At 39.0% G+C, this 25,158-nt stretch overlaps 1 protein-coding gene across 1 annotated transcript in view; it reads left to right on the forward strand.

Moving 5' to 3' along the window:
- Positions 1-414: 414 nt before the first annotated feature.
- LOC142443496 (bifunctional heparan sulfate N-deacetylase/N-sulfotransferase 4) overlaps positions 415-25,158 on the forward strand; it is a 363,094-nt gene continuing 338,350 nt past the window's right edge. Inside the window, exon 1 of the mRNA XM_075544840.1 lies at positions 415-1,392. Within this exon, the coding sequence (XP_075400955.1) occupies positions 415-1,392 (978 nt within the window). The remainder of the gene's footprint in view (positions 1,393-25,158) is intronic.

The raw sequence follows: 25,158 nt of genomic DNA on the forward strand, positions 1-25,158 counted from the left end.
GTACGAGAAATGCCATACGAATAGTGTGCTTGCATACAAACACATTAACCTTTTCTCTGATATGCATGTTTCTGTGAGATTCGCATTTATCTGTGTGTGCGTGGGTAAAAATTCACACGTACATAAATGTTTCCATTTTTGTCTTAATGATTCTTTTTTCTCCCTCTTTCAGATAACGTTGAAAGGATTCCACGGCCATCTTTGGTATTAGACATACACGGCATCTCTGCAACTGTTCTCCTTGTGATCCATTGCCTTCCAGCTTTGACTTGTTTCTGATTCCTGGAGGCATTTTACATGGTTTGCAATGGTTACATGAACTTTGGGAAAGTGGTATTTGTACCATACCCTTTATTCACCATGGAACTTTAGGAAGCGAAACAGGAAAGAACTTCCAAAGCATTATTATAAAAAATGAATCTTATTGTGAAGCTTCGGCGAAGTTTTCGAACATTGATTGTTCTCTTAGCTACCTTCTGCTTGGCGAGCATCGTCATTTCTGCCTATTTCCTCTATTCTGGCTATAAACAGGAAATGACACTTATTGACACCACCGCAGAAACAGAATGTACGGACATCAAAATTCTACCCTATCGGTCAATGGAGCTAAAAACAGTTAAACCTATCGATACATCTAAAACTGACCCCATTGTCCTCCTATTTGTGGAGAGCCAATACTCACAACTAGGTCAAGACATCATCGCTATCTTGGAGTCCAGTCGATTTCAGTACCACATGGTCATTGCCCCGGGCAAGGGGGACATCCCTCCTCTTACAGAGCGTGGCAAAGGGAAATACACTCTAGTGATTTATGAAAATGTCCTCAAGTATGTCAGCATGGACTCCTGGAACCGAGAGCTTCTGGAAAAATACTGTGTGGAATACAGTGTTAGTATAATCGGTTTTCATAAAGCCAATGAGAACAGCATCCCAAGTATACCATTAAAAGGCTTTCCATTAAACCTTTTCAACAATCTAGCTCTGAAGGATTGTTGGGTGAACCCACATTCCCCTTTGCTGCATATTACCAAAGCCCCGAAAGTTGAGAAAGGTCCTCTTCCTGGGGAAGACTGGACGGTTTTCCAGTATAATCATTCCACCTACCAGCCTGTGCTACTAACTGAATTACAGACAGAAAAAGCCCCTCCATCTTTGTCTAGCAAAGCCCTCTATGCGACAGTGATTCAGGATCTGGGACTCCATGATGGAATTCAAAGAGTTCTGTTTGGCAACAACTTGAACTTTTGGCTCCACAAGCTCATCTTCATAGATTCTATTTCATTCTTGTCAGGGAAGAGACTGATACTGTCCTTGGACAGGTACATTCTTGTGGACATTGATGACATATTTGTTGGAAAAGAGGGAACCCGGATGAATGTGAAAGATGTGAAGGTAAGAGCATTTTTAAAAACATGACATTTTAATTTTATTCGCTTTCAGTTGTGGGTTTAGAATAAATAATTTAAAACTCTTGAATTTAGTTTTAACCATTCCTCCCAAACATGTCATATGTTTCAGGGCTTGGGACAGAGAGAAAACATCACAGAATATCTGATGTTAGACTCCTTGCCTCTCTGTAGTTCTTGTCCAGCCCAGCTGGAGCCTGTATAACTGGCCTCTTGTTGTTTCACCTGTTGAAGTTTGTACCAATGACACTGATGTATTGGCAGAGCTCTATCCGTGGTGGTATGATTCTGCCTGCCCTCCTTTCATTTGACCCTGGTGGGTGACATGCAAGATGAGATACCAGTCAAAGAGCTAGCCATGACTTAAATATTGGGATTTTTTAAAAGTGTCATAGTACAGATTGTATTGGACTTGGCTTTGGGGGCTATAATTAATTATTCAGATTTTATAAGATACCACATCAGTGTTGCTAGTAACACATCCTAATTATGCATTAAAAGTCCATATTTGATCACTAGTAGAGAAAGTAAACTAAAAAATTGTGGGGGGGATAATATCCCTCGTGCTTATCTTGGTTCAACATAATCACACGATCTTTAACTCATGCCTGTTCTGCTTTATAGGTGACAGAACTCCTTCTGTACATTAGGAATTTATTTCAAAAGACTAGCTTCTAAAAATATTAAACTTTAATAAAACCAGTGAAATAAAGTCCCATTTTAGGGAACTCCTGTATTAGTAGGCTCTCTACATGACAGTGATTTTGCATGAGCTAATACATGAAGTATGATGGAACTCTGACCCAAATATTTTATTGTAAAAATATTAAATGAGCTTTCATAGTCCTTTCTAGTTTTGTATGCCTTTAGAAAGCTAAATATATGTATATTTTTTTACCTTTTATTAAATAAAATATTTGTTTTATTTTAATTTTGACATAATAAACTTAACAAGAGCTTGTGTTTCAAAATTTTCCCTATTTGGCTATTATCCTAAATGGCAACAATTACAACTTCAGTGTACAACACTGCAAAAGTGCTTCAAAAGTTTCACAGAAAACAGAATTAAAAGATACTGAATTTTTTCTATGACCTTCTTGTAGTGCCCACATATGATGTGGAAAGTTCTTATACTTCTAAAACAAGGTTTTCAACTCAATTTTACCTCTTTTATTTATTCTAAATATAAAAATAAATAACTTTTTTCTCTGCTGGTACAAAATTTGAAAGTCAGTTGTGAATTTTAAGTAACATAACCACATAGAGAACAATAACATTTAATAAGTACTAGAGGAGCAATTTCAGAAGCAGAGACTCACAACATATGTAACTGTGTTTGTGTGGTTCCACATATCTATTTATGTATGTGTATACATATACAAATATATATATTGTGTGTACACACATTTGGGTGTATACATATGTATATGTTTCAACTGAGCTATTTTTTTAAGATAACATACTCTCTGTGCCAGCTTTGGTATTGTTTATGATTTTCTTTTAAAACTGATCATCAGCGAACATCCAAGACTTGATTAGAACTTAGAGCTGTAAGTATTCTCTTGGGTTACCTATTTTTCTAGTATGGTTATAGTAACAGTGTTTTACATTTTGTTCTTATTTTATTTATTTGTTTTATTTTATGTACATAAAATCTAGGATCAAGAATGTGTAGAGAACAGCCCTGGATACACTATGGTCTTCAGACTCATGTATCTTCTTGGTCATATAGCATTTAATGACATTTAGTGGATGAAGAGAAGAAATATACTCTCCCATGTTCTTAGTGCTCAGGTATTGCTGCTCTTGAGTGCCATTCAGATCCAGTCAGTTTTGACTTCTGGGGTTGCCTGTGGGATTTCAAACTATGGAAGCTTATGGTCACATACAGCCCTGGCTCTCCCCAGGAGAAACTAGTGGGTTCCAACGGCCAGTAATTTAATAGGAAGCCACCGAGCCACAAGTGTTCCTGGGGTTTGTCATTGAGAGTTTTGGGTGATATTCTGAAGTAGAAAGTAGAATTATTCAGTTCCTCAATACAACAAATGAAGGGAAACATAGGTACTTTGTTGACCATTCTTGGTTATGTGCATGATTATTATCTCCGGGACTCCTTTTACTATGCAAATGGCAGACCTTGGAGTAATGAAGAGCAAATTCTGATATCGCCTCATCTCATGGTAATACATACATTAGCATACTTTTCTTAAACCTAATTTCTTACCCATGAGATCAAGATTCTAGATCACCCTATTGCAGAGTAAGCCATGTTTAACACACAGCATTATTATGTAGCGAAAATGACATGAGTTTTTGAAATGAATTTGAGCGGCCGTATTCTTTCTACTACATGGTTCTGCTGAACTAAGCATTTACGTTTCTTTGTAGAATTCTCTGCCCTTTATCTATTGTCTCAGTCCCCTTTCCACTAAATCCAGTGAGAAATTTCTATTTCCATTTCAAAAGAAACATAATGCCATACAGTTTTAGTCATTGATATCAGATTAACATAATTTCACTGCATATCTAAAAATTCAAAATGTGAGAGAAAAATTACCAGGTATATAAAGCTTCAATAAATTAATTGTATTTGACCAGATTATGGTCATCATTATGTTGACCTGGTATTACATCTGTGCGACCTTCTGTGAAATCACAAAATATTTCATGTACATGAAGAGTTGATTAGAAGGATAACCTCTAGCTATTTAGGATGTTGTCTTATACATTTAAATTTATTCTTTCCTTGTTTGGAAAGCCACTTCTGTTTTTACAGTGATCTTAAAACTGTTTATTGTTCCTTTTAAAACAATATTGGTTGAATAGGAGTACTGGTTACTCAACAGGTTAAGCAGTGAACCACTAGGTGAGCAGTTCAAAGTCACCATTCACTCCACAGAAGAACGGTGAACTGTCTGCTGCAGTGGAGGTTTGCATTCTCCAGAAACCTAAGGAACAGTTCTTCTCTGGTCTACAGGATCACTTTGAGTTGGAATTAACTTGATAGAAGTGCATTTCATTTGGGTTTTAACCAGTTGAACAATAACACATTTTCACAAAGAGCTGAAATAATCAAAGCTCATATTAATTACTAAGATATTTTAATAGCCTTTTTAGTAGTCCTAGGTGCTAATTTCTATGGAAATATATAGATTTTCCCTGGAATTCTGGTTGGATTCAACATTTAATTAATGGAAAAATTACTCATAGAAGTTTAGCAGAATTAAGAACAAATATACTAATTTGTTATAACTATTCCTTGGATATCTACTATTTATAAAATTTTAAGACATTTTCTTCCCAACATATCCAATTTTTATTTCATTTTGATTGATTCAACTCAGTTTTGTTGATTCAACTCAATTTAACTTTTCCACATACATTTTCCCTACTTCATATTATTTGTATTAGGTGTACCCACTGTCTGTCTTCAAATATGGCTTGGTCATTTTAACGTGAACACTTGCTTCTATGTTTAGAATAAAGTACTCTTGAAGCTGCATTTCAAAAGAGACCCCCAAGTCATACTTCTTACAAGAATTTGGCTCAATTCTATGTGACTACCTTAGAGAATCATTTTACTCTCAGCATACTCCTTGAAGAAATGTGAGTTACATGTGCTGCAAGGTAAACCATTCTAACCCATAACAGTTTCACAGGAGAAATATCAGGTTTTCTGATCCAATAAATGTGTACAGCCTTGGAAACCCACAAGCAATACCTATAGGGGTCACAATGAGCCAATAGAACCGATCAGAGTAAGTTTGCTGATATCCGGGTTTCCTTTTATCCCCACTCCACCCCCCCCCCTTTAAAGGCTTTTAATAGTCACAGACCTTAAGTATAATTTAATATATATGAGTCAATTTCAAACTTGGTTTTCTCATACTTCTTTTCAATTCCTAAAGTATATAATAAATATCATAGACACAGTAAAGTCTATAGTCTGAGCATTCTGTTAGGTCATCATTCTTTTGGAATGGGCACAAATATGAAGCCTGCCCAGTCAATTTGCCAGGTAGCTATTTTCCAAATTTCCTTGAATAGGTGAGATGAGTGAGTGCTTCCAGTGCTTCTTCAACTCTGTGAAACAATTCTTTTATTTCTTTTTAATTGTTTTATTAGGGGCCCATACAATTCTTATCACAATCTATACATACATAAATTGTATAAAGCACATTTGTACATTCATTGCCCTCATCATTCTCAAAACCTTTGCTTTCCACCTAAGCCCCTGGCATCAGCTCCTCATTTTTCCCTTCTCTCCCCACTCCCACCTTCTTCATGAACCCTTGATAATTTATAAATTATTATTTTGTCATATCTTGGCCTGTCCAATATCAATGGGTGTTCTCGGAGGCTTGTTTTTGGCTAATACAAACACTGTCACTTGAACCTTTTTCTTCTTAATTATTTATTCTTGCTCGTACACTACCTCCTGAAATGGTGTCCTCTGGACCAGTTCTTTCTGCTATAGTGACTTGTGCATTTTCTTCATCTTCTCTTGATCACTCCTGCGTCACTCAATGTTTATAGCATCTTTCAAAATTGCAACTAGAAGTCTGAACTTTTCTTGACTTCTTCAGTTTCAGAAATGATAAGTTGCTAAGTGCGCTCTTCAATTTTGGTTTCTAATTCTAGGTCCTTGTACTTTTGTTATATTTGTCTTTGTTCTTTCAAGTGGCCCTTCAAAGCTTTCTATTTAACTCCTTGACTTCTTTTTTTCCCCCCATTTGCTTTAACTACTCCATGATTTAGAGCAAGTTTCAGGTCTCTTCTGACATCCATTTTGATCTTTTCTTTGATTCCTGTATTTTTATTTACCTTCTCCTTTCTTCATGAATGATGACCTTAATGTTCTCCCACAACTCATCAGACCTCCTGGCATTAATGTTCAATGTGTCAAATTGGTTCTTGAGATGGTCTCAAAATTCAAGTGGGATAGACTCATGTTCTTAGTTTGTAGGCTTGGAGTCTGAGATTGAAGTGAGACAATGCCATGCTTCCTTTACCAACTCTAGGTAATGATCCTTCCTGACGCTCTCAGCTTCTGGTAGCCAAGTCATCATTGCGGCAGCATCAGCTTACCTTTCCCTCCTTCTTCACAGGACCTCTTTCCTGTGCATCTGGCTCTCTCCCTATACAGACACCAGTCATTTGGAATTCCTAGCCTATCATGTTCCCAGATGTCTGTCTCTTACCAATTTGTCCTCAATCTCCATTTCCCACTGCTTGGTTCCAGGAAAGTATACATTGTGGGTGTCATAGTATCTAACCCAATAACCTAGGCTATGGATACTTGGTTATATATTAAAACAGAAAGAATTGTATTATTGTAAACATGTCCTTTCAAATCACTTGAATTTGACATTTTAATACATTTGTCTTGACAACATATTAGTTGAGTTGAAATTCAGAGTTAAAATATAAAATGAAAGGATAACAAATTGTGTAAGTGAGAAGTTGGAAACAAATTTGTATTATTGAGGGATACTTTGTAAAATGTCAATATAGCTAAATATAGGAAGGCAGTCCTTGTGGTGCAGTGGCTATGAGTTGGACTCCCAAACAGCAGGTCATCAGTTAGAAGCTTCAAGCTGCTCTGCAGGAGAAAGAGGAGGCTGGCTAACCCATGAGGAGGGTCAGACTCTCGAACCCACCGGGGCAGTTCCAGCCTGTCCTTACAGGGCCACTGTGAACCAAAATCGATTGTATGACATGAAGAAAGCATAACTAAGTAGGATAGGTCTTTCCATATAAGTAAATAAATTCTAGCTGGTTTGAATAGTCATTTGAAAGCCTCTCTTCCTATTAAAGAAGGAAATAATAAAGATTAAAATATTACAAAATATGTATTCTAAAGGTAGTGTTAGTAGCTAAAGAAATTTCCAGTGTAAAACTTTGTAAAAAAAAATCTATCAAGTAAGAAAACCTTAAATTGCTTAACAAATTGAAAAAGACTAAGATAAAAAATACAAAAATAGTTAATTTCTATAGAATTGACCTAAGAAAATAGGAAATGTTGGTGCTATCAACATTAAGGAAAATATAGAACATTATACTTCAAATATAATCAAATATTATTTGCTCTATTTTAAGAATGTATATATATTCATCTATATATCTATATAATCTTCAAAGTTTCAGAATGATAAAAGTCATTATCAAAATGAGAACTGAAAATGCATAGTGTATGAGTAAATTAAATTCAGATTTAAAATCCAGGGTACATTTACGATACAGAATAATACAAACTATCATGTGGTTAGATGACCCAGTGTCAGGTGTGCTGATTTTAAGTTTCATAATGTGGCTCTCCAATACATGTTTCTCTTACTCCCAAGAAATGAGAAGGTGGGACTATGAAAACAAGGTGCATGAAACAATAATAGAGGGATTGGTCAGTGTGGCTACTCCTGGATTTAAAAATGGGATATCCCCAAAGCTAGTTAAGAAAATTACTGGGACCATAAGGAAGAAGAGCCACCAGCTGAGTACTCTGAAAATCCAAGCTTGAAGTGGAAGAGGTTCTATTGGCCATACCACACGAAGTTATTTCATATTGTCTAGAGAAACAAATCCAGAGACACTCATCTATGCATAAGGAAGAGCTTTCTAGGCCAGTCTCCCAAGCCACAAGGTAGAGCACCTAGACTGTCTAGAGTCCATGAAGCATACATCAAGCCCTCTGTATGTACATCTTTAAAAACAAGTTCAACAGAGGAAACCTCACCTCAGATGGGGTCAGCTTTTCAAAGTGTGGGGAGATGGAGAAGACCATTTATTTTCTGCCACACAAAATTGTGCTAAGGTCACTTCAAACCAATAGACATGCCTACTATAGTGATAAGAAACCTTCCTGCAGATTTCAGTCAATATGCGGGAGGGGAGCATGTAGGTCTCAGGCAAAGCAATTACATCTCTGTTGGGAGGAAAATGGGGAGGACCAGCCTTGAATTGGGAAAAGAATGCTTAACAATACTTATGCAAAAACCCAGGGGAGAATATGTCCGATACAGGGTTCCTACTTGGAAACTTGTGACCTGGTTTCTGTTATGCCTTTGGTGACACGGGCTATTTGCGATAGACTACTCTGACTTTAGGCTTTTGATTGGAGGGACGCAACATCCTGTATAGGCTCTCCCAGAAGGACTCAATGTGGAAATTCCACTCAGGAAGTGGGTTTTCCCTCGAACTCACCCGCAACCCTGGGACGTAAGGCTGAAGCTCCCCAGTGGGCAAAGAGCATAGGAGTGGCACACCTTGACCTGTGCTTCAGACCGCTTGCCTGGAGAACACCCAAAGAAGGGGGTGGTGGGGGACTGCAACTCCCATCTAGTTACTACTCCAATGCCCTCTTTGCTTTGTTATAACAAACATTAAACCGGTAGGCATGACTCTACCATTGCTAATGAATGAGTTATATTAATTATACTCATTCATTGTTAGTGAATAATATTAAAAGTTTTGCCATATCACTAACACCCATGGTTTGTGCAACTAGTGTCCAGTCACATAAAGATCTATTCTATACAGGTCAACAATCTATGTATTATAATTCATAACTATCTGGTACTCATAAAATTTCCTTTTCTCAACAGTATTTTAAATTCTATATTACTAGCTTAATTAATGATACTATCAATAGTATTAACTTATGCCACAGGGGAATGGTTAAAAATGATCTTTAGAAAAAAATATCAATGATGTCTCTGAGGTGAGCCAGAAACATATATAAACTATATATACATGTGAATGGATTTATGCTTTCGCTTATTTATAACCTCAGTCTAATAACAATTCATATGTATAACATGGCCCTGCTTGATGTTCACCCTCACAAAGAGATCACTGAAGAGAGGGGTGTCATTGCAAAGTACGGTGAAGAAAGTGGATGGTGCCTGGATAACAGTAGGGACTGCTTCCTAAAGGGTTGTTTTAAAACCAGCAGTCATCTAAGTGAGACACCAACTCAACCCACACGGAAGACGTCCACCAGCCTGTCTAATCCAAGGCTTGTAAATAATAAAACCCAAAGTCAAAGTAGAGAATGGTATTAGAGCTTCAATAATGAACACTTAGTTGTATAAAACTGTACATGACAGGAGGAACCCAAAATCCATTTGTAGGGTCCACACATAGATTAAGCCCATGGTGATCCTACTGGCAATAGACGAGGGGCATAAATTGTCTTGTTATCAGACAGAGAGCATTGTAAAGTTAAGTATGACAGAAACTAGTTAAAATGTCATATCTTTTGATCTCTTTTTGACTCATTTCAAGCTGTTTTCATGTTTTTAATAAGGAAAGGGAAATACATATGTATCGAGCCTGTAGTGAAGCCCCTTTAACCATAGAGCAGATATGTGACTAGGTGTACTGCTATGCAGAAAGCATTAGAAAGTGCGTCATTGCAGATACGGTTATGTTAAATATAACACCTTATCATTTGATCCCCCTTTTGGCCCATTTCAAAGTTGTTCTACATTTTACTATTTTCTTCTTTTTCACCCATTGAGATTTCTCACTGTTTTTACTTTGTTATTGTTGTTAGTACTTTTGTTTTGTTTTATTGTTTTTCTTATATTAAACCTAGAATAGTTAAATCTATAGAGACAATAACTGGAGTAATGGTTCCTGGAGGTGATGACAGGGGAGGTTGGGTGGAAATGGATTACTTAAAACAATGAATATAGAACTGAAAACAAATTCTAAAATTGTAGTCATTGTTGTACTACTTTTCTTCATATGCTTGAAGAATTGAATGTATAGTTTGTTTTATATATATATATCAATACAACTGTTTAAAATGAAGTGATCGTGTATCAAGAAGGCGTCCCAACCCAGTCCTACTCGAGTCCTGAAGTGCAGTGAGATCCAATGTAAGTCCGTTTTCAGACTCCTGGAACCACCAGCAGGAGATACAGAATGGTGCACTGGGGAACAGGAAGATCACAGGCTGCTGCGTACAGAGTTTGCACGGATTGAAAGTCGATGGAAATGTGGCAAGGCACCAAAGGTCTCAACAGAGTTGCAGCAGTCAGGAGACATAGTGGAAGAGAGAGAACAGCTTCCAGCGTCCCTTACTCTCATACAAAAGACCCTACTTCCAAGGAGGTGTCATCAAGCTGCCACTCGATTGATAGGTTTGACTCCAACCCTAGCCATGAATATCAGGTTGACATAAAATTGCCCAGCTCCCACACGTACCAAGACCAGAGGCCAACGCAAGGAAGCCATGAAACAGTGCAGAAGGAACTACCGAGATGATGGCACTGCGAGACAGAACAGCCAACAGAGCAGAAGTCAAGGGACTCCGTGGCCGAGGGTCTGAGGATGAGAGCAGGATTTTGCTGATAGCTTATGCAGGCACTGTTATGGACAAATGACTATATCTTTAACCATTAATGATTAAGATGTGCGATAATTTGTTTACTTCCCTAATACGTCCTCCTAATTGTGAATATTCTCTGTGAGTCCTGTGAGGCCATTGAAAGGATCATTAAAAGTAGAGTATAAAAGTAGAGTGCTGTGAGACTAAGTTGAGGAAGACCGAGGGTGGAGGCATGTCTGACCCCAGCCTATTAACAATAGGCTTCTGGCTTGCAAGGTCTTGAATCCTGCTTGCTGGACGTAGACCACCACTTGTCTGTCTGTTGTACTGGGGTGTCTTGTGTGTTGCTGTGATGCCGAAAGCTATGTCACTGGTCTTTCAAATGTCAGCAGGGTCACTAAAAGTGAACAGGTTTTAAAAGAGCTTCAAGAAAAAAAAGTACTCGATTCCCCACTTTGGAAGAGGAAATTGACAGAATGTCCACTGAAATGTTTCAACAAGCTGAAGAAGTAACAGAAGCACTCAATCAATCATCTATGCCAGGAAATTTGGAAAGGCGCTCCCTAGCCAAGTGACTGGAAGAGATCCATAGTTGTGTCCTTTCTAAAGAAAATTGACCCAACAGAATGTTTGAATTATAGAACAATATTGTCGATATCGCACACAAATAAAATTTTTACTTAAAATCATCCAGGAACAGTTGCAGAAGTTCATTGACAGGAACTGCCAAAAGTTCTGGCTGGATTTGAAGAGGACAAGGAATAAGGGATATCATTGCTGATGTCAGATGCATCTAGGCTCAGGGCAGAGAATGCAAGAGAGATGCTTACTTGTGTTTTGTCGACTGTGCAAAGACGTTCAACTGTGTAGACTGTAATAAACTGTGGACAGCTTGTCCATGGATCAAGAGGCACATGTGCGAACAGAACAAGGGAATACTGGCTGGTTTAAAATCAGGATGTGTGTGTCAGGATTGTATCCTCCCACCGTACTGTTCAATCTGTGAGCTGAAGAAATCATCAGAGGAGCTGGATTATATGAAGGGGAATTGTGGCATCAGGATTGGAGGAAGGCTTATTAACAACATGCAGTATGCCGGTGGCACAACTTTGCTTGCAGAAAGTGAGGAGGACTTGAAGCACTGGCTGATGAAGATCAATGAGTGCAGCCTTCAGTGTGGGTCACAATTCAATGTAAATTAGATAGTTTATTGTGCCAACCTGACCGACAAACACATGTGGGGTTAATTGAAGGGCGGAGAGATAAATGGCTCACTGAGCCTCACCTTTCTAGTTCTCAGGTCTCTTGCTTTCTGATCGTTGGACCAGGGTGCAGCTGCCTTAGCTGGTTCCCTGCTTTAGCTGGCAAGGCTCACTTCCTTCAAGACATCCCTGAGAAGAAGCATCATGGACCTACCCTGATGCAGCCCTGGGTGCTGGAGCAGTCGTGTGGAGACCCCTGCCAGCACTGAGATGCTTATATATTCACTGATATGGCTTTCCTCCTGTGGTTGGTGTCATTGCATGTGTTTTGTGAGATGGAGGAGGACTTTGTAGATTGGTGTTGGACATATGGGTTAATGGGTTAATATTGGTCTTGTGGGCTTGGGCAGCACTGGGTTGGGATGTTTTCTTGATGTGTACTTAACCCTTATATAAAACTCTGTCTTATACATGAGTTTCTGTGGATTTGTTTCTTTGAAGTACCCAGACTAACACGTTAGGGTACAAGGAGTGGGGTATATCTTTCTTTGCATAGCTTTCTTTGCAGATGTGGCCTAACCCACCTAAAGATCAAATTTTAATGGCTGAAAACAAGCGGGCTTCCAAACTTTCTATTTTCCCACTTCCCAAAATTTTTTCCCAGAAAACTGCCAAGTAAAGTGTGGCTTTATGTGACCTCTGAGTGAGAGTTGTGAACGTATATTGTTGCACTTCTCCCACTTCCATGCAATAAGTAGATCCAGATGGTCACCTAGCAAGCATTTAAGCCTGCTCACAGGCTCCCTTTAACATTCAGCCCTAGAGAGTTTCCTTCATGGTGTCAGATTTTTTCCCCAGCTTTTGACAAAGACTACTGGTTCCTCAGTACTCCAAAGCACTGGGTGGCGATTCCTACGACATCCCCATTTAACTCACCTATTTGGCCTGTAAAGATGGATCCTGGAGAATGATAATGGATTATTGTAAACTTAACCAGGTGGTGACTGCAATCGCAGCTGCCATTCCAGATGTGATTTCATTGCTTGAGCAAATTAATACTTCTCCTGGTACTTGGTATGAGGCTATTGATCTGGCTAATGCCTTCTTCTCAAGACCTGCTTCACCCCACCACTGGAATTTACATCTCTTGACTGGGGACTATCGGACCCTGTCATCTGGCTGACAGTTGGTGACCTGCCTTGCTGTTTGCTGCCAGTGCTGTGATAGCCTGAATTGCTCTACAGAGGACTACCCAGCGGTCCTCAACACTTGAAGGACTGCCAGTGTCTCGCAACTGTCTCACGGGAGTGAGTTGCACTGAACCATTTGTATTGCTTTATAATTTAATTAACTGTTTATTTCCTATTTATATATCTATCTATCTGTATAAATATATATATAATTATTAGCTTTCTGGCTTTGTTTCTCTAGAGAACCCTGTCTAACACAGTAAGACCAAAATCCTCATAACTGGACTAATAGATATTATCACAATAAATTAAGAAACAATTTGAAATTGTCAAGTATTTTGTCTTACTTTGATCCACAATCAATGTTCATGGAAGCATCAGACAAGAGATCAAAAGATGTATTGCACAATTCTGCTTTGCATGATCGAACTATGGAATAATATCATATATGTATTAACTCCAAATTAATATTACATGTTAATAACTGTTTTTAGAGTGTTGAAGAACGCAGGTGTTACTTTGAGGACCAAGGTGCTCCTGACCCAAACCATGGTATCATATGCATCCACTGTACCATACGCATATGAAACATGGACATTGAACAGGAAAGACCATAGAAGAATTGATGCGGTTGAATTTTGGGGCTGGAGAAGAAGGTTGAAAGCACCATGGACTGCTAAAAGGACAAACCAAACACTACTGGAAGATGTAAGGCCAGAGTGCACCTTAGCGGCAAGGATGGCAAGACATCTTACAGGCAGTAGACATGTTGTCAGGAGAGACAAGTCCTCGGAGAAAGGCATCGTGTTTGGTAAAGTGGAAGGGAGGCCAAAGGGGAAGATTCTCATGGAGATGAATGGACACAGTGGCTGTATCGCTGGGCTGAGACATAGGAAAACTGTGAGGATGGCTGGGGAGCATGCAGTGTTTCGTTCTGTTCTGCAAAGTGTCTCTGTGGGTCAGAAATGTCGCATTGGCACCACCACCAAGAACAACTGCCTCTCCCTCTTGCAGGGGTGACTGGCTAAAAATATCTGAAATTTACTAAGTTTGGGAAAGTTGTTAACTATTAGAAACCTACATTTCTTGCTCGTGTAATGCCCATGCAAGGAAGCTTTGTCAATGAATCCAACGTGGTTTCTCGGTTTATTGCTGTGTTTCACTGTAGTGAATTTCGATGGTGTGTCCATGTAGAAAGAGATCCCTTGACTGATTAATGAATTACATATCTTCCATGATCAGTGTGAGAGGCATATTCATGGGTGGACATTCCCATCACCATCATCTAGCCACCCCCGCATTGTAGTACCCAAAGCAGCACGTGAGCTGCTGCTCCTGGAGGGTGCCCGTGCAAGCTGAAAGACGAAGATGAGGAGTTTCTGCTCGGGGTAGACAAGTTTCACTATGAATTTTATCAGACCCATCGCCCTGGCTACCCCTCTGAGTGAGCATTCTCGGGACTCGCTCTAGTGTTACCATGAATGACTAGTCCCTATGGAGCTGTGAGTCCTACGGTGGCCCAAACGCACGTTTCCATTCTGTAGCCCCCACACTGCCTTTGAAGACACTCCCTAATATAGGTACTCTGACAATACAGCTTAGCAATGGTTCCTCAGGAAGCTGAAGATAAATATCAACAACTGAAGTAATTCTTTACAGACACTCTCCACCTAGGGCGCCACAGCCTCCTGAACGCCCACAGAACCCCCTGCCCCCAATTTGATAGCTTCTAGATTTTCTTAAGTTTCCCTTGTCGAACTCCTGGACTATCTTCTTGGTGGCCAGAGGGTACTTCCTGTTGTTCTAACACACCGTCTCCTTTCTGAGTCAGCTCTGAGACTGACGGACCTAAGTCTGACTAAATTCGATCTGGGCTTAGTTCAGTGCTATAATCACTTTTACATTATTTTTCTTTGCCAATGCAGACGCTGCTGATAACAGAGACGAAGGCATCGTGTGCCTGACCCTTTCCGCATAGCGCTATACTTTCATGTGCACACAACTAATCAGTCCCTCAGGAGCTATAGCCCCCGTCCTGAATCCCACGGATAGCTTTGACCTTGTGCAACTGATGGCAACCTAACAGCTGCTTTAACAGCAAAGCGTTTTGTTTGTTTTCTTTTTAATCTGATACAGAAAGCATACATCTCCCACCATCATGTTTATTCTTCTTTTCTTTCAAACCCCAAATTTACTGTGAGTCTGAGCTGGTGCAGTGAGCCCCACTATCCTGACAACAATTTCAAAAATAATTCCTTTCATAGAGAGTAATGTAAGACTAGTTTTAGTGAGGTGCATATTAAAGATATTCCAAACATCTGGTTTGTTTGTTTTTTTCAAAATTACTTTACCACGCCATTACCCCTCCTATTAATCACCAATCCTTCCCTTAATCCATCCCCTCATGTTGCTGGGCTCTTTAATCCCCTGCATCATCGTACAAAACTAATGGACCTATACAGAACTTGACCCATGGTTTTGGGGCTAGTAAGTTCCAAATCCTCAATTCGCATTGTCATCTGGATGACCCCCTCATGCACACTGCGGTAGGGATCGGTGCAGTCAGGTCTGCTAAGAGGACTGGCGTTAGGCTCTGGGCTCGAGGAAGCAAAACACGTGACACTTGAATGGGTCTGTCTATAGAGAGAGACATGCATATGGAGAAGTGGCTTTCACTATTAGAAGTGGCGAAGTCCAGTCTGATTCAGGTCAGTTTTCTCCTGATTCATGGACGTTGATGAACAAGTAGCAGGGTGACTAAACGGAGATGGTTGCAGGCTGGGGTCACAGGCTGACAGAGGCAGAGGTAAATTAATCCGAAGTCACCTGACTGAATCTACCATCTGCAGTCTTCTGACAGCTCCGAGGCATGGCAGGTGAAGCAAGCGAAGACCGAGGAACCAAATGCAAGTTCCAGATCCAGCCGAGCGGACTCTTTTCCTTCATTTTCTTACACAAAAGGCCATACCTCCAAGAAGTCATCAGGCTGCGAATGTATTGAGAGACTGCCTCCACCCCTAGTTTTACTAAGAAGTGTATAGTTGATATTGTCTCTAGCTCTTACAGACCTCCGATATCTCAAGACACTGAGTTCAGTCAGGACAGATGCAGGATTCAGAGCAAGGAAGCAAAATGTCAGGATGCGAGCGCAGGCCATGAAACATGCTAAACATTCACATCACTGAGCAACTAGATTTTTAGGGTGATAACAGGTGGCTGAATGGTGTTCATCACCAATGACTCAGGGTACATTCAATCATTAGGGAGAGCTCACAAAGGAGACCTTGTGGAGGTGTGATTTTTGCCTTCTGCAGACATACTCCCAAGGAAAGGGGGTGATTTCAATCACAGCCCCTTATAAAGTGGAGACTCAGAACTTATACCACATTAGTCCTGTCTCACTAGCTGTTAGTTGACCAGATAACTCCTTCCAAAAGGGATTCATTCTCACAGGTGCAGGACCATATTTCATAATGCATCACCAAATGAAGGCTTGTGACTAGACGGCCATATTAAATAATTAACTGCATCTCAGGGTTGCATCTTTTCACCATACTTATTTAATCTGAATGCTGAGCAAATCATCTGAGAAACCACACTCTATTCCTCACACCTGTGTTAAAGAGAAGAGATGTCACATTGAGAATGAAAGTATGTTGGACCCAAGCATGGCATTTTCAATGGTTTCATACACATAGAAAATCTGGACTAGGAATAAGGGCTACCAAAACAGAATAGATGCATTGGCATTAGGGCATTGGCAAATATTAGATATAACATCAACTATCTGAAGAATAAACAGGTTTCTCCTGGAAAAAGGGCTTCAGCCAGTGTGCACCATAGAAATGAGGAGAGAGGGTGGGAGAGGGAGGGGGAAAATGAGGAGCTGATACCAAAAGCTCAAGTAGAAAGAAAATGTTTTCAGAATGATGATGGCAACAAATGTACAAATGTGCGTGACCCAATGGATGTATGTATGTCTAGATTGTGATAAGAGTTGCATGATCCCTGAATAAAATTATTTTTAAGAGAAATAAATGAGTATGGTAAGCCTTCATCTCCTATACAATAGATGTATTATCCAGAGGGATCTATTCCTGGAAGAAAATATCACGCTCAGTAGAGTCATTGAAAAGGAGGAAGACCCTGGGTGAAATGGACTGACACAGTCACCGTAGCCAGGCTGAAACATGTTAATGATTGTGAGATGATACAGTATTTTTCTGTGGTACATACGTTTATGAGCTGGAAGACTTACCGATACCTTATAAGGGCAACATTATATGCAAGTGATCAGCTAAAGGTAATACTAGATTGGAAGTATCTGATATGTTTGAGAATGTTGGTTGAGTGAGAAGGGAAATGGGAAAAGTAACTAGGCAAGTGACTGAAGATATTGTTTATGACTAGAATATATAGATCCTATCATGTTGTAAGATGTTCTGGGGGCATGGTGGTTTAAGTATTAACACTGCCTTGGTAGAAAAAAATGAGGTTTTCTGCTTTCCTAAAGATTTACAGCCTCAGACTCTCTATAGAACATTTTATTCTAGATAGAGTGAGTTTTCGTGGTGTGGGGCTTTGGCTTTTATTCTGTTGCCAGTATAACACCATGCTAGTCACTGAAGATTTTAAGGCAGAAAGTACCATAGTTAGAGCTAGGATGAAAGGAAAAGGTATTATGTGAACTAGGCAGATATGTTTTAGGAGACCAGTGGGATAACAAATCACAGTGTAGACATAAATACAATTTTAATTAGGAAAACAACAACAGTTTTATTTATTTAGCACATTAATTTATACTAAGCACTCTGCTAAATCACTATCAGGTGTGCCATTGCATACAATGCTAAAATGTAATGTTTCGTACAGTTTATGGATTGGTAAAATTATATTTAGCTATGTCCGGATAGTTATGTACCATATAATTAACAAGTGCAGAACAAGCAATGAAGAATATTGAACTATTTGATTTAAATATAAATATATTCCTTTAGAGAACAAGAATTGGCCTTGGATTTCAGTGTTGATTCCATTACTTATTATTTAATCTTGAGCAGATTTAGTAATCTCTCAATCTTCAGATTTCAGACCTATAGCACCGATATAAATCAAATCAACTCATAGTACTATGGCAAATATGAGATAATAGAATTTGGGAGGGAAAAAAATCCAGCACTGAGTTTGGAAAATGTATTCTATTTAGTTCAGTAGCAATCAGAATACAAAAGGACTTTGAAGAGTCCATGAAATAGAATTAACAGAATTTCGACACAAACTAAATCTGTGTCTAAGAAAGGAAAGAAGGTGAAACTGAGATTGCCGGATGGTTTTGTCTATATGTGTCCTTAGACATACTGAATAAGGAAGAGGTTATTGGAAGGATAAGTTTGCTCGAAATTATGATAATTTCAATGGATTGAATTCTAATAAATTCATTGTGAGACATACAGATAGACATTTGAAAAATAAAATCTAGGTTTTCAGACACTATCAGAGATTTCCATGCAGCTTAGAAATCTAATACCTAAAATCACAGTGGAGATAACTAAGGAAAATTCATCATAAAAGGAAAACTGGCTGAATGCTGACACTGAGTTGTGCTTTAATAAACCCAAAGTCATGGGCAAGTCAGATTCATACAGAGGAAAATTGTTTCATGAACTAAGATCACTGTCATCCCAACAATCTCTAGTATGTCTCTAATTGGTTATAAGGGAGATAGCGTGAAAGTTTAGTGAATACGGGCAGTCTTCAGATGAAACATTAAAGGAAGGCCTGACTGAGACACACAGAGTGCTCATACAGCAGAGAACACATATCATTCCTATGGAATTTAGCATTTTGAATTCTGTGTTCCTTGCTATTTATGACTGCTTAATGAACAACAATTTTAATATGATTGCCTCCTAATTTAGATGTCACATGCACCAAATAACATTGCCATAAATTTCCCTGAAATCTGAAGTGATTTATGGGGTGAAATGCCACAAGAACAGGGGACTTTTCACTGTTAGTTATTCTCTCTAGAAATCATGTGGCTCTGAGATAATTGTGCTTAATTTTTATGCCTTTAAATCATTGCTAATACTGTTCATTTTTATAATGTCATTTTTAAAAACAAGGGTTTATTTTTTCCTGTGTATCTACTAATTTTTATTAGTTCTTTAAAAATATATTTTAAAACAAGACTTGCGACCAAGTGAGAATTTTCTGATTAGATTAATTATAAAGCTTTCAATCTGCAAATTAGTTTTTCTTTACTTAAAGGTTGAACATTTTCCGAATTCACTTTCACTCAAGGTAAGACAAATACGAATGGCTCTAGCATCACCATTAGCTTACTTCGGTTAGCTTACAGTTGAGGATAATTGCTGCATGGAGAGCAATTTCTGGTACACCAGGGAACGAACGCAATTAGAGTACACGAGTTCTATCTTACTGCTCAAATTGGAGCAACTGTCTTCCTGGGAAATTAAAAAATAATAAAAAGTTTTCATCTTGATATCAAAAAGCAATCTGGCGCTGTGAGCACTTTGCATGTATTGCCATTGACACATGATGGGGAAACCATACAATATTGGAGAGCACGTCACTCTCCTTGTCTATGCTTAAAAGCCCGGTCGATATCCTTAGATACATTTTCTTCTTGACTTTCTATATTTTGCCATTCCCTGTGATAATCTATATTGTCTCAGTTAATTGTCTCAGATTATAATGAGACTTCAAGATCATTACAGTTTTCTTATAAAAATCTTATAAAAAATAAAAGATCCCTTTAAAATGGTTTTAGACCTGCAGGATAAAAGGAGAAAAAACTTTATTTCACATTTCTTGAAAAATTGCATAATTTTATTAAGAAATAAATTAAACTTTTAAGAAGAAGGATGCCTTAGTAAAGCAACTTATTGGTAGTTCAGTAAGTCTTTAGTCCCTTATTTTTATTTCTGAAATCTACCCACATTGATGCTTGTAACTTTACTCAATTTTGTTCCTTTAAATATTAATCCATCCCGTCTTGGTGCTATCCAATTTTTAAATTTTTAGCGATTTGATAGATTAAATAAAAGTATATACTGTGGTTCTTGCTTTCATTTTAAAATTATTTATGCAGTTGAATAGTTTTCCAATATTTCATGATGATTCTTTTTTTCATATATTTTGTAAAGCCTGTATGTCCTTTGCTTATTTTTATTTTGAGTTATTCCTTAATGGTGACATGTTTTCAAATGTTTTCAGTCAGTATGCCACTTGTTTTAACACTGTAATTGGTGAAATTTGAAACATGGAAGAGTTTTATCGTTATTTATATAAATATTTCAGTATTTTAAAGATGATTTTATTTACTCTCACTGCCCTCGAATTGGTTCACACATCTACCTACCATTAAAGGACCAAGAAGCACTGCCTAGTGGGTTTCTGAGACTGAAACGCTAAGAAAATAGAAAGGCTGGTCTTTCCCTCCAGGGACAGCTGGTGGCTTTGCACTGCTTACCTTGTGGTTAGCGATGCCACTACAGCTTCATTAATTTTTTTTCCTACATAATTGTTTAGTATTGGCCTTGTTTGTTCCTTAATTCTCTCTAGGTGTTCTAGATGCCCCTGAGTAAGGCAAATGATAAAGTACTAGGATGATAATTTACAGGTTGGAAGGTGGAGACACCTGCCAAGAAAGACTTAGTTGAGTTCATGTGGTGTATTAGCCCAATAGACTCCCTGTTTTCATTTATCCTTGATTTCCATCCCTGATCTTTCCTCCTGACCAAGAGAAACCAAGATATATGTTAATGAGATATTAAGATATATGTTCATGAGATATTAGGATATATGTTCATGAGATATTAAGACCCCAGTTACTGCTCATAAAAGTAGATGTGTGTGTGTAGATGTACTCCCAGTAGCTTTTTCACACCATCAGGCTTTGTGATTAACAAATATTACTGATCCTAAGATTTAAATATGGTTTAATACTTTAACATCTCAGACACTTGGTGGCATCTGCTAAAAGAAAATCTAAACTCACTTCCATTGAGTCAATGCTAACTCAATGAGACCGTATTTGACAGGGTAGAACTGCCCCTATGAGCGTCTGAGACTAATGCTTTATGGAAGTAGGAAGACTGGTCTTTCTCCCTTGAGGCAGCTAGTTTTGTTTTAAACTTCAGAACTTGCAGTTAGCAGCCCAACTTTTAACCACTATGTCACCAGAGCTGCTGGGATGCTATAAAATGCTCTAATTTTGTACAATTAAAGTCCGTTATAGCCAATTGACATGATTTATAGAAAATCAATTCAATGAGAAATCAGCTTAGAGAAGAGATAGAGCAAGGTCATTCTTAGTAGTAGTCACAAGTCCCTCACCCAGTCACTACCCTTACCCAAAGTAGGACTACTTTTCTGCACACACCCCTGTTGTGTTGTCAGACGAGGGAGTCTACCTCCACCCCCACCCACCAGCCCCACAAAGTGAGAGTAATGAAGTTAGTCAGGCTCCATGTGACAGACCCAATAAACAGAACAAAGTGGGTCCCATTAGGCTTAATGCAGGGATGAACTCTCCCTAATATGGAAAATGAAGAAAACTGAGCAGAAGGAGTCTCAATCTTCAACAACCATTAGAAAGGAATGTTCTGGTAGTTAAACAACCTTGGCAGTTTAAATGGATTTTGTTTAAGCTGAAATTGTAGGAGTCATGTTCCCTGTAATATAGGTTTTTGAAATCTGAAGGGTGTTTTAATCTGAAAGGTATCTTGATTAAGTATTTAGTCTTATATATTTTTTAAAAACCCTAATTAAAAACATTTTCCCCATACAAAAGCACTACTATGTTGAATAGAAGTATTCCTTGCAGGTGTTTGGAATACGGTGTGGGGTGTATATTTCATGAAAATTTAATAAAATTGGTATGATATGTAAATAAATATGCCATGTTTAACATGTACTAAGCCATAAACACAACAACATAGATTCACTGTTGTCGAGTTGTTTCTGATTTATAGCAAACCCAGGGAAGAGTGGAACTGCGGCTTTGCGTGGCTGAGGCTGGAAATCTTCACTGGGACAAACAGCCTTACTTTTTCTCTACCTTGAAGCCATTGATGAATTCTAACTGCTGACCTTAACGTTAGTAGCCCAACATGTAACCCACTAAGCCACCAAGAGTCTGTACCAAGGCCTTAGCACACACTTATAAGTTAACAAACATGTTTTCTGGGGTGTCAAAGTGAAGGTTTCCCAGTGATGCCTTTTTGTTGTTCTTAAATACCCTGGAGGCAGTTCTGATTCATAGGCAGTTCTGATTCTGAGAGAACAAATTACTATTATGTCCTATCCCATTGTTATTCATTGTTGAGCCTGGGACTATCAATCCCTTTCACCAAGTTGCCCTCTCTCTCCGACCCTCTGCTTTGCCCAGCGTGATGTCCTTGTCTGGGAACAGTTCTCTCCTGATAACATGTCCAAAGTAAGAGGAAAAATTCTCTCCACTTTTGCTTCTGAACGGCGTTCTAGCTATGCTTCCTTGAAGACACGTGCTTGTTCTTCTGACAGTCCACCATAGTTTCAACATTCCTGAGCAATTCCTGTTGTCACCAGCTTTCATGGCATAGGAGGTGATTAAAAATACCACTGTTTGGATCAGCACATCTTAGTCCTGAAAGTGACATCTTCGCTCTTCAAAATGTTAAAGAGGATTTGGGAGCAGGTTTGTGCAATGAACTGTATCATTTAATTTAAATCCCTGCATTGTTTGTGGACATAATGAGCTCTCATTGAAGAAAAAATGGTCCAACTAAATCGCTACGCAACCATAAGCATCACAGTAATAGTTTAACCAACGATTAAAATTACTATAAAGAATTCTTACTTTTATAAATGTTTAATTGGATCTACCCAAACCAAACCAAACTCACTGTCATTGAATCAATGTCAACTCATAGTGACCTTCTTGATCAAGGTAAAACTGCCCCTGTGAGTTTCTTAGACTAACTTTTTATGGGAATTGAGGTAGGTAGTTTATTGTGCCAACCAAGCTGATAAACATATATGGGGTTAATTAAAGGGCAGAGGAATAAATGGCTCGGTGAGCCTCACCTTTCTAGTTCTCAGCTTTCTTGCATTCTGATGGTTGGGCCAGGGTGCAGCTGCCTTAGCCAGTTCCCTGCTTCAGCTTGCAAGGCTCGCTTCCTTCAAGACATCCCTTAGGAGAAGCCCCAGGAATCTACTCTGATGCATCCTTGGGTGCTGGAGCAGCCATGTGGAGACCCCTGCCAGCGCTGAGATGTTTACACATTCACTGACTCAGCTTTCTTCCTGAACTTGGTGTCATGTGTGTGTTTTGTGAGATGGAGGAGGATTTTGTGGATTGGTGTTGGGCATATGGGTTAATGGTGGACTTATGGGTTTGGGCAGCACTAGGTTGGTTTGTTTTTTTTTTTGATTCACACTTAACCTTTATATAAAACTCTTTCTTATACACGAGTTTCTGTGGATTTGTTTCTCTAAATTACCCATACTAACACAGTATTGTAATTTGGGAGTGGGGTACTGCAGAAACAAATCATAAGATGGAGAGTAGATGTTTATTTGACCTCTCCCTCATGGTAGATTTTCTTTTTTGTCTAGCCAGAGGTCAAATAAAGCCACACTGTTTACTTGGATGTTTTCTAGGGAAAATATGGGAAATATGAAAATAGAAAATTTGTAAACCCACTTGCTTTCAGCCATTAAAGTTTGATCTTTAGATGGGTTTAGGACACATCTGCAAAGAAACTTCTGAAAAGATATGCCCCACTCAGTGCTGGAGCACTCAGGAACCAGTAGTCTTTGTCAGAAGCTGGAAAAAATTGAGAACCATGAAGAAAACTCTCTGGGACTAAATATTAAAGGGAACCTGTGAGCAGGCTGAAATGCTTGCTAGGCGATCACCTGGATCTACTTGTTGAGTGGAAGTGGGTGAAATGCAGCAATAAAGTGATGGATTGAGTTTGGCCACTGACACCTGTGAACTTGATTTACAGGAAAAACTAAAAGATGAGAGCGGGTTGACTGGTCTAAAGTTCATGACCTAACACGAGGGGGCTAGGCTTGTTGAGTATTAGCGAGAGCCCATGGTCTAAAGGCAAGACGACCAATGGGCACCCTGAGGAGGCCGAGTGAGGCAGCCCACATTGAGTTGACCAGAACCCGACCAGATGGAGATTTTTGAGCCCGTGAACTGGTGCATATTGTTGCTGACTTCATGGGTGGCCTGTCCGGATTTGACTTTGCTTATGGATGCAGACTTCACAAGGTTCCAACTGGAATAAAGTCTCTTCATGTCGAAAAATATGATTGTCTTCTCAGAGAACTGGGTTGATGTAAGTGGGCAGTATAAAAATTGTACACTCAAAATTTGGGGAATAAAGGCCTGAAGTGGTTGGTTTATAAACTTTGATAGGTGGGGGGGGGGAATTCACAGGATTATGGGATTAAAGTGTGGGTGTTACTTAATTGCAATCATGAAGCTAAAGAATTATGTACAGGTGCCAGGTTGGCAAGGGGTGGGTTGAGTTAATTAGTTGATTGTACCAAAGTAGCTGATAAACACATATGGGGTTAATTGAAGGGCAGAGGGATTAATGGCTCAGTGAGCCTCACCTTTCTAGTTTTTGGGTCTCTTGCTTTCTGATGGTTGGACCAGGGTTCAGCTGCCTTAGCCAGTCCCCTGCTTCAGCTGGTAATGCTTACTTCCTGCAAGACATCCCCAAGGAGAAGCCACATGGAACTACCCCGATACAGGCCTGGGTGCTGGAGAAGTCATGTGGAGACCCCTGCCAGCGCTGAGATGTTTACACATTCACTGACTCAGCTTTATTCCTGCAGTTGTGTGTGTTTTGTCAGATGGAGGAGGACTTTGTGGATTGATGTTAAATATATGGGTTAATGGTGGATTTGTGGGTTTGGGAAGCACTAGGTTGAGGTGTATTCTTGATGTACACTTAACCGTTATATGGAACGAGCTCTTATACATGAGTTTCTCTGAATTT

Source organism: Tenrec ecaudatus, chromosome 3 (assembly GCF_050624435.1).
Source record: "Tenrec ecaudatus isolate mTenEca1 chromosome 3, mTenEca1.hap1, whole genome shotgun sequence".
Classification (NCBI taxonomy): domain Eukaryota; kingdom Metazoa; phylum Chordata; class Mammalia; order Afrosoricida; family Tenrecidae; genus Tenrec; species Tenrec ecaudatus.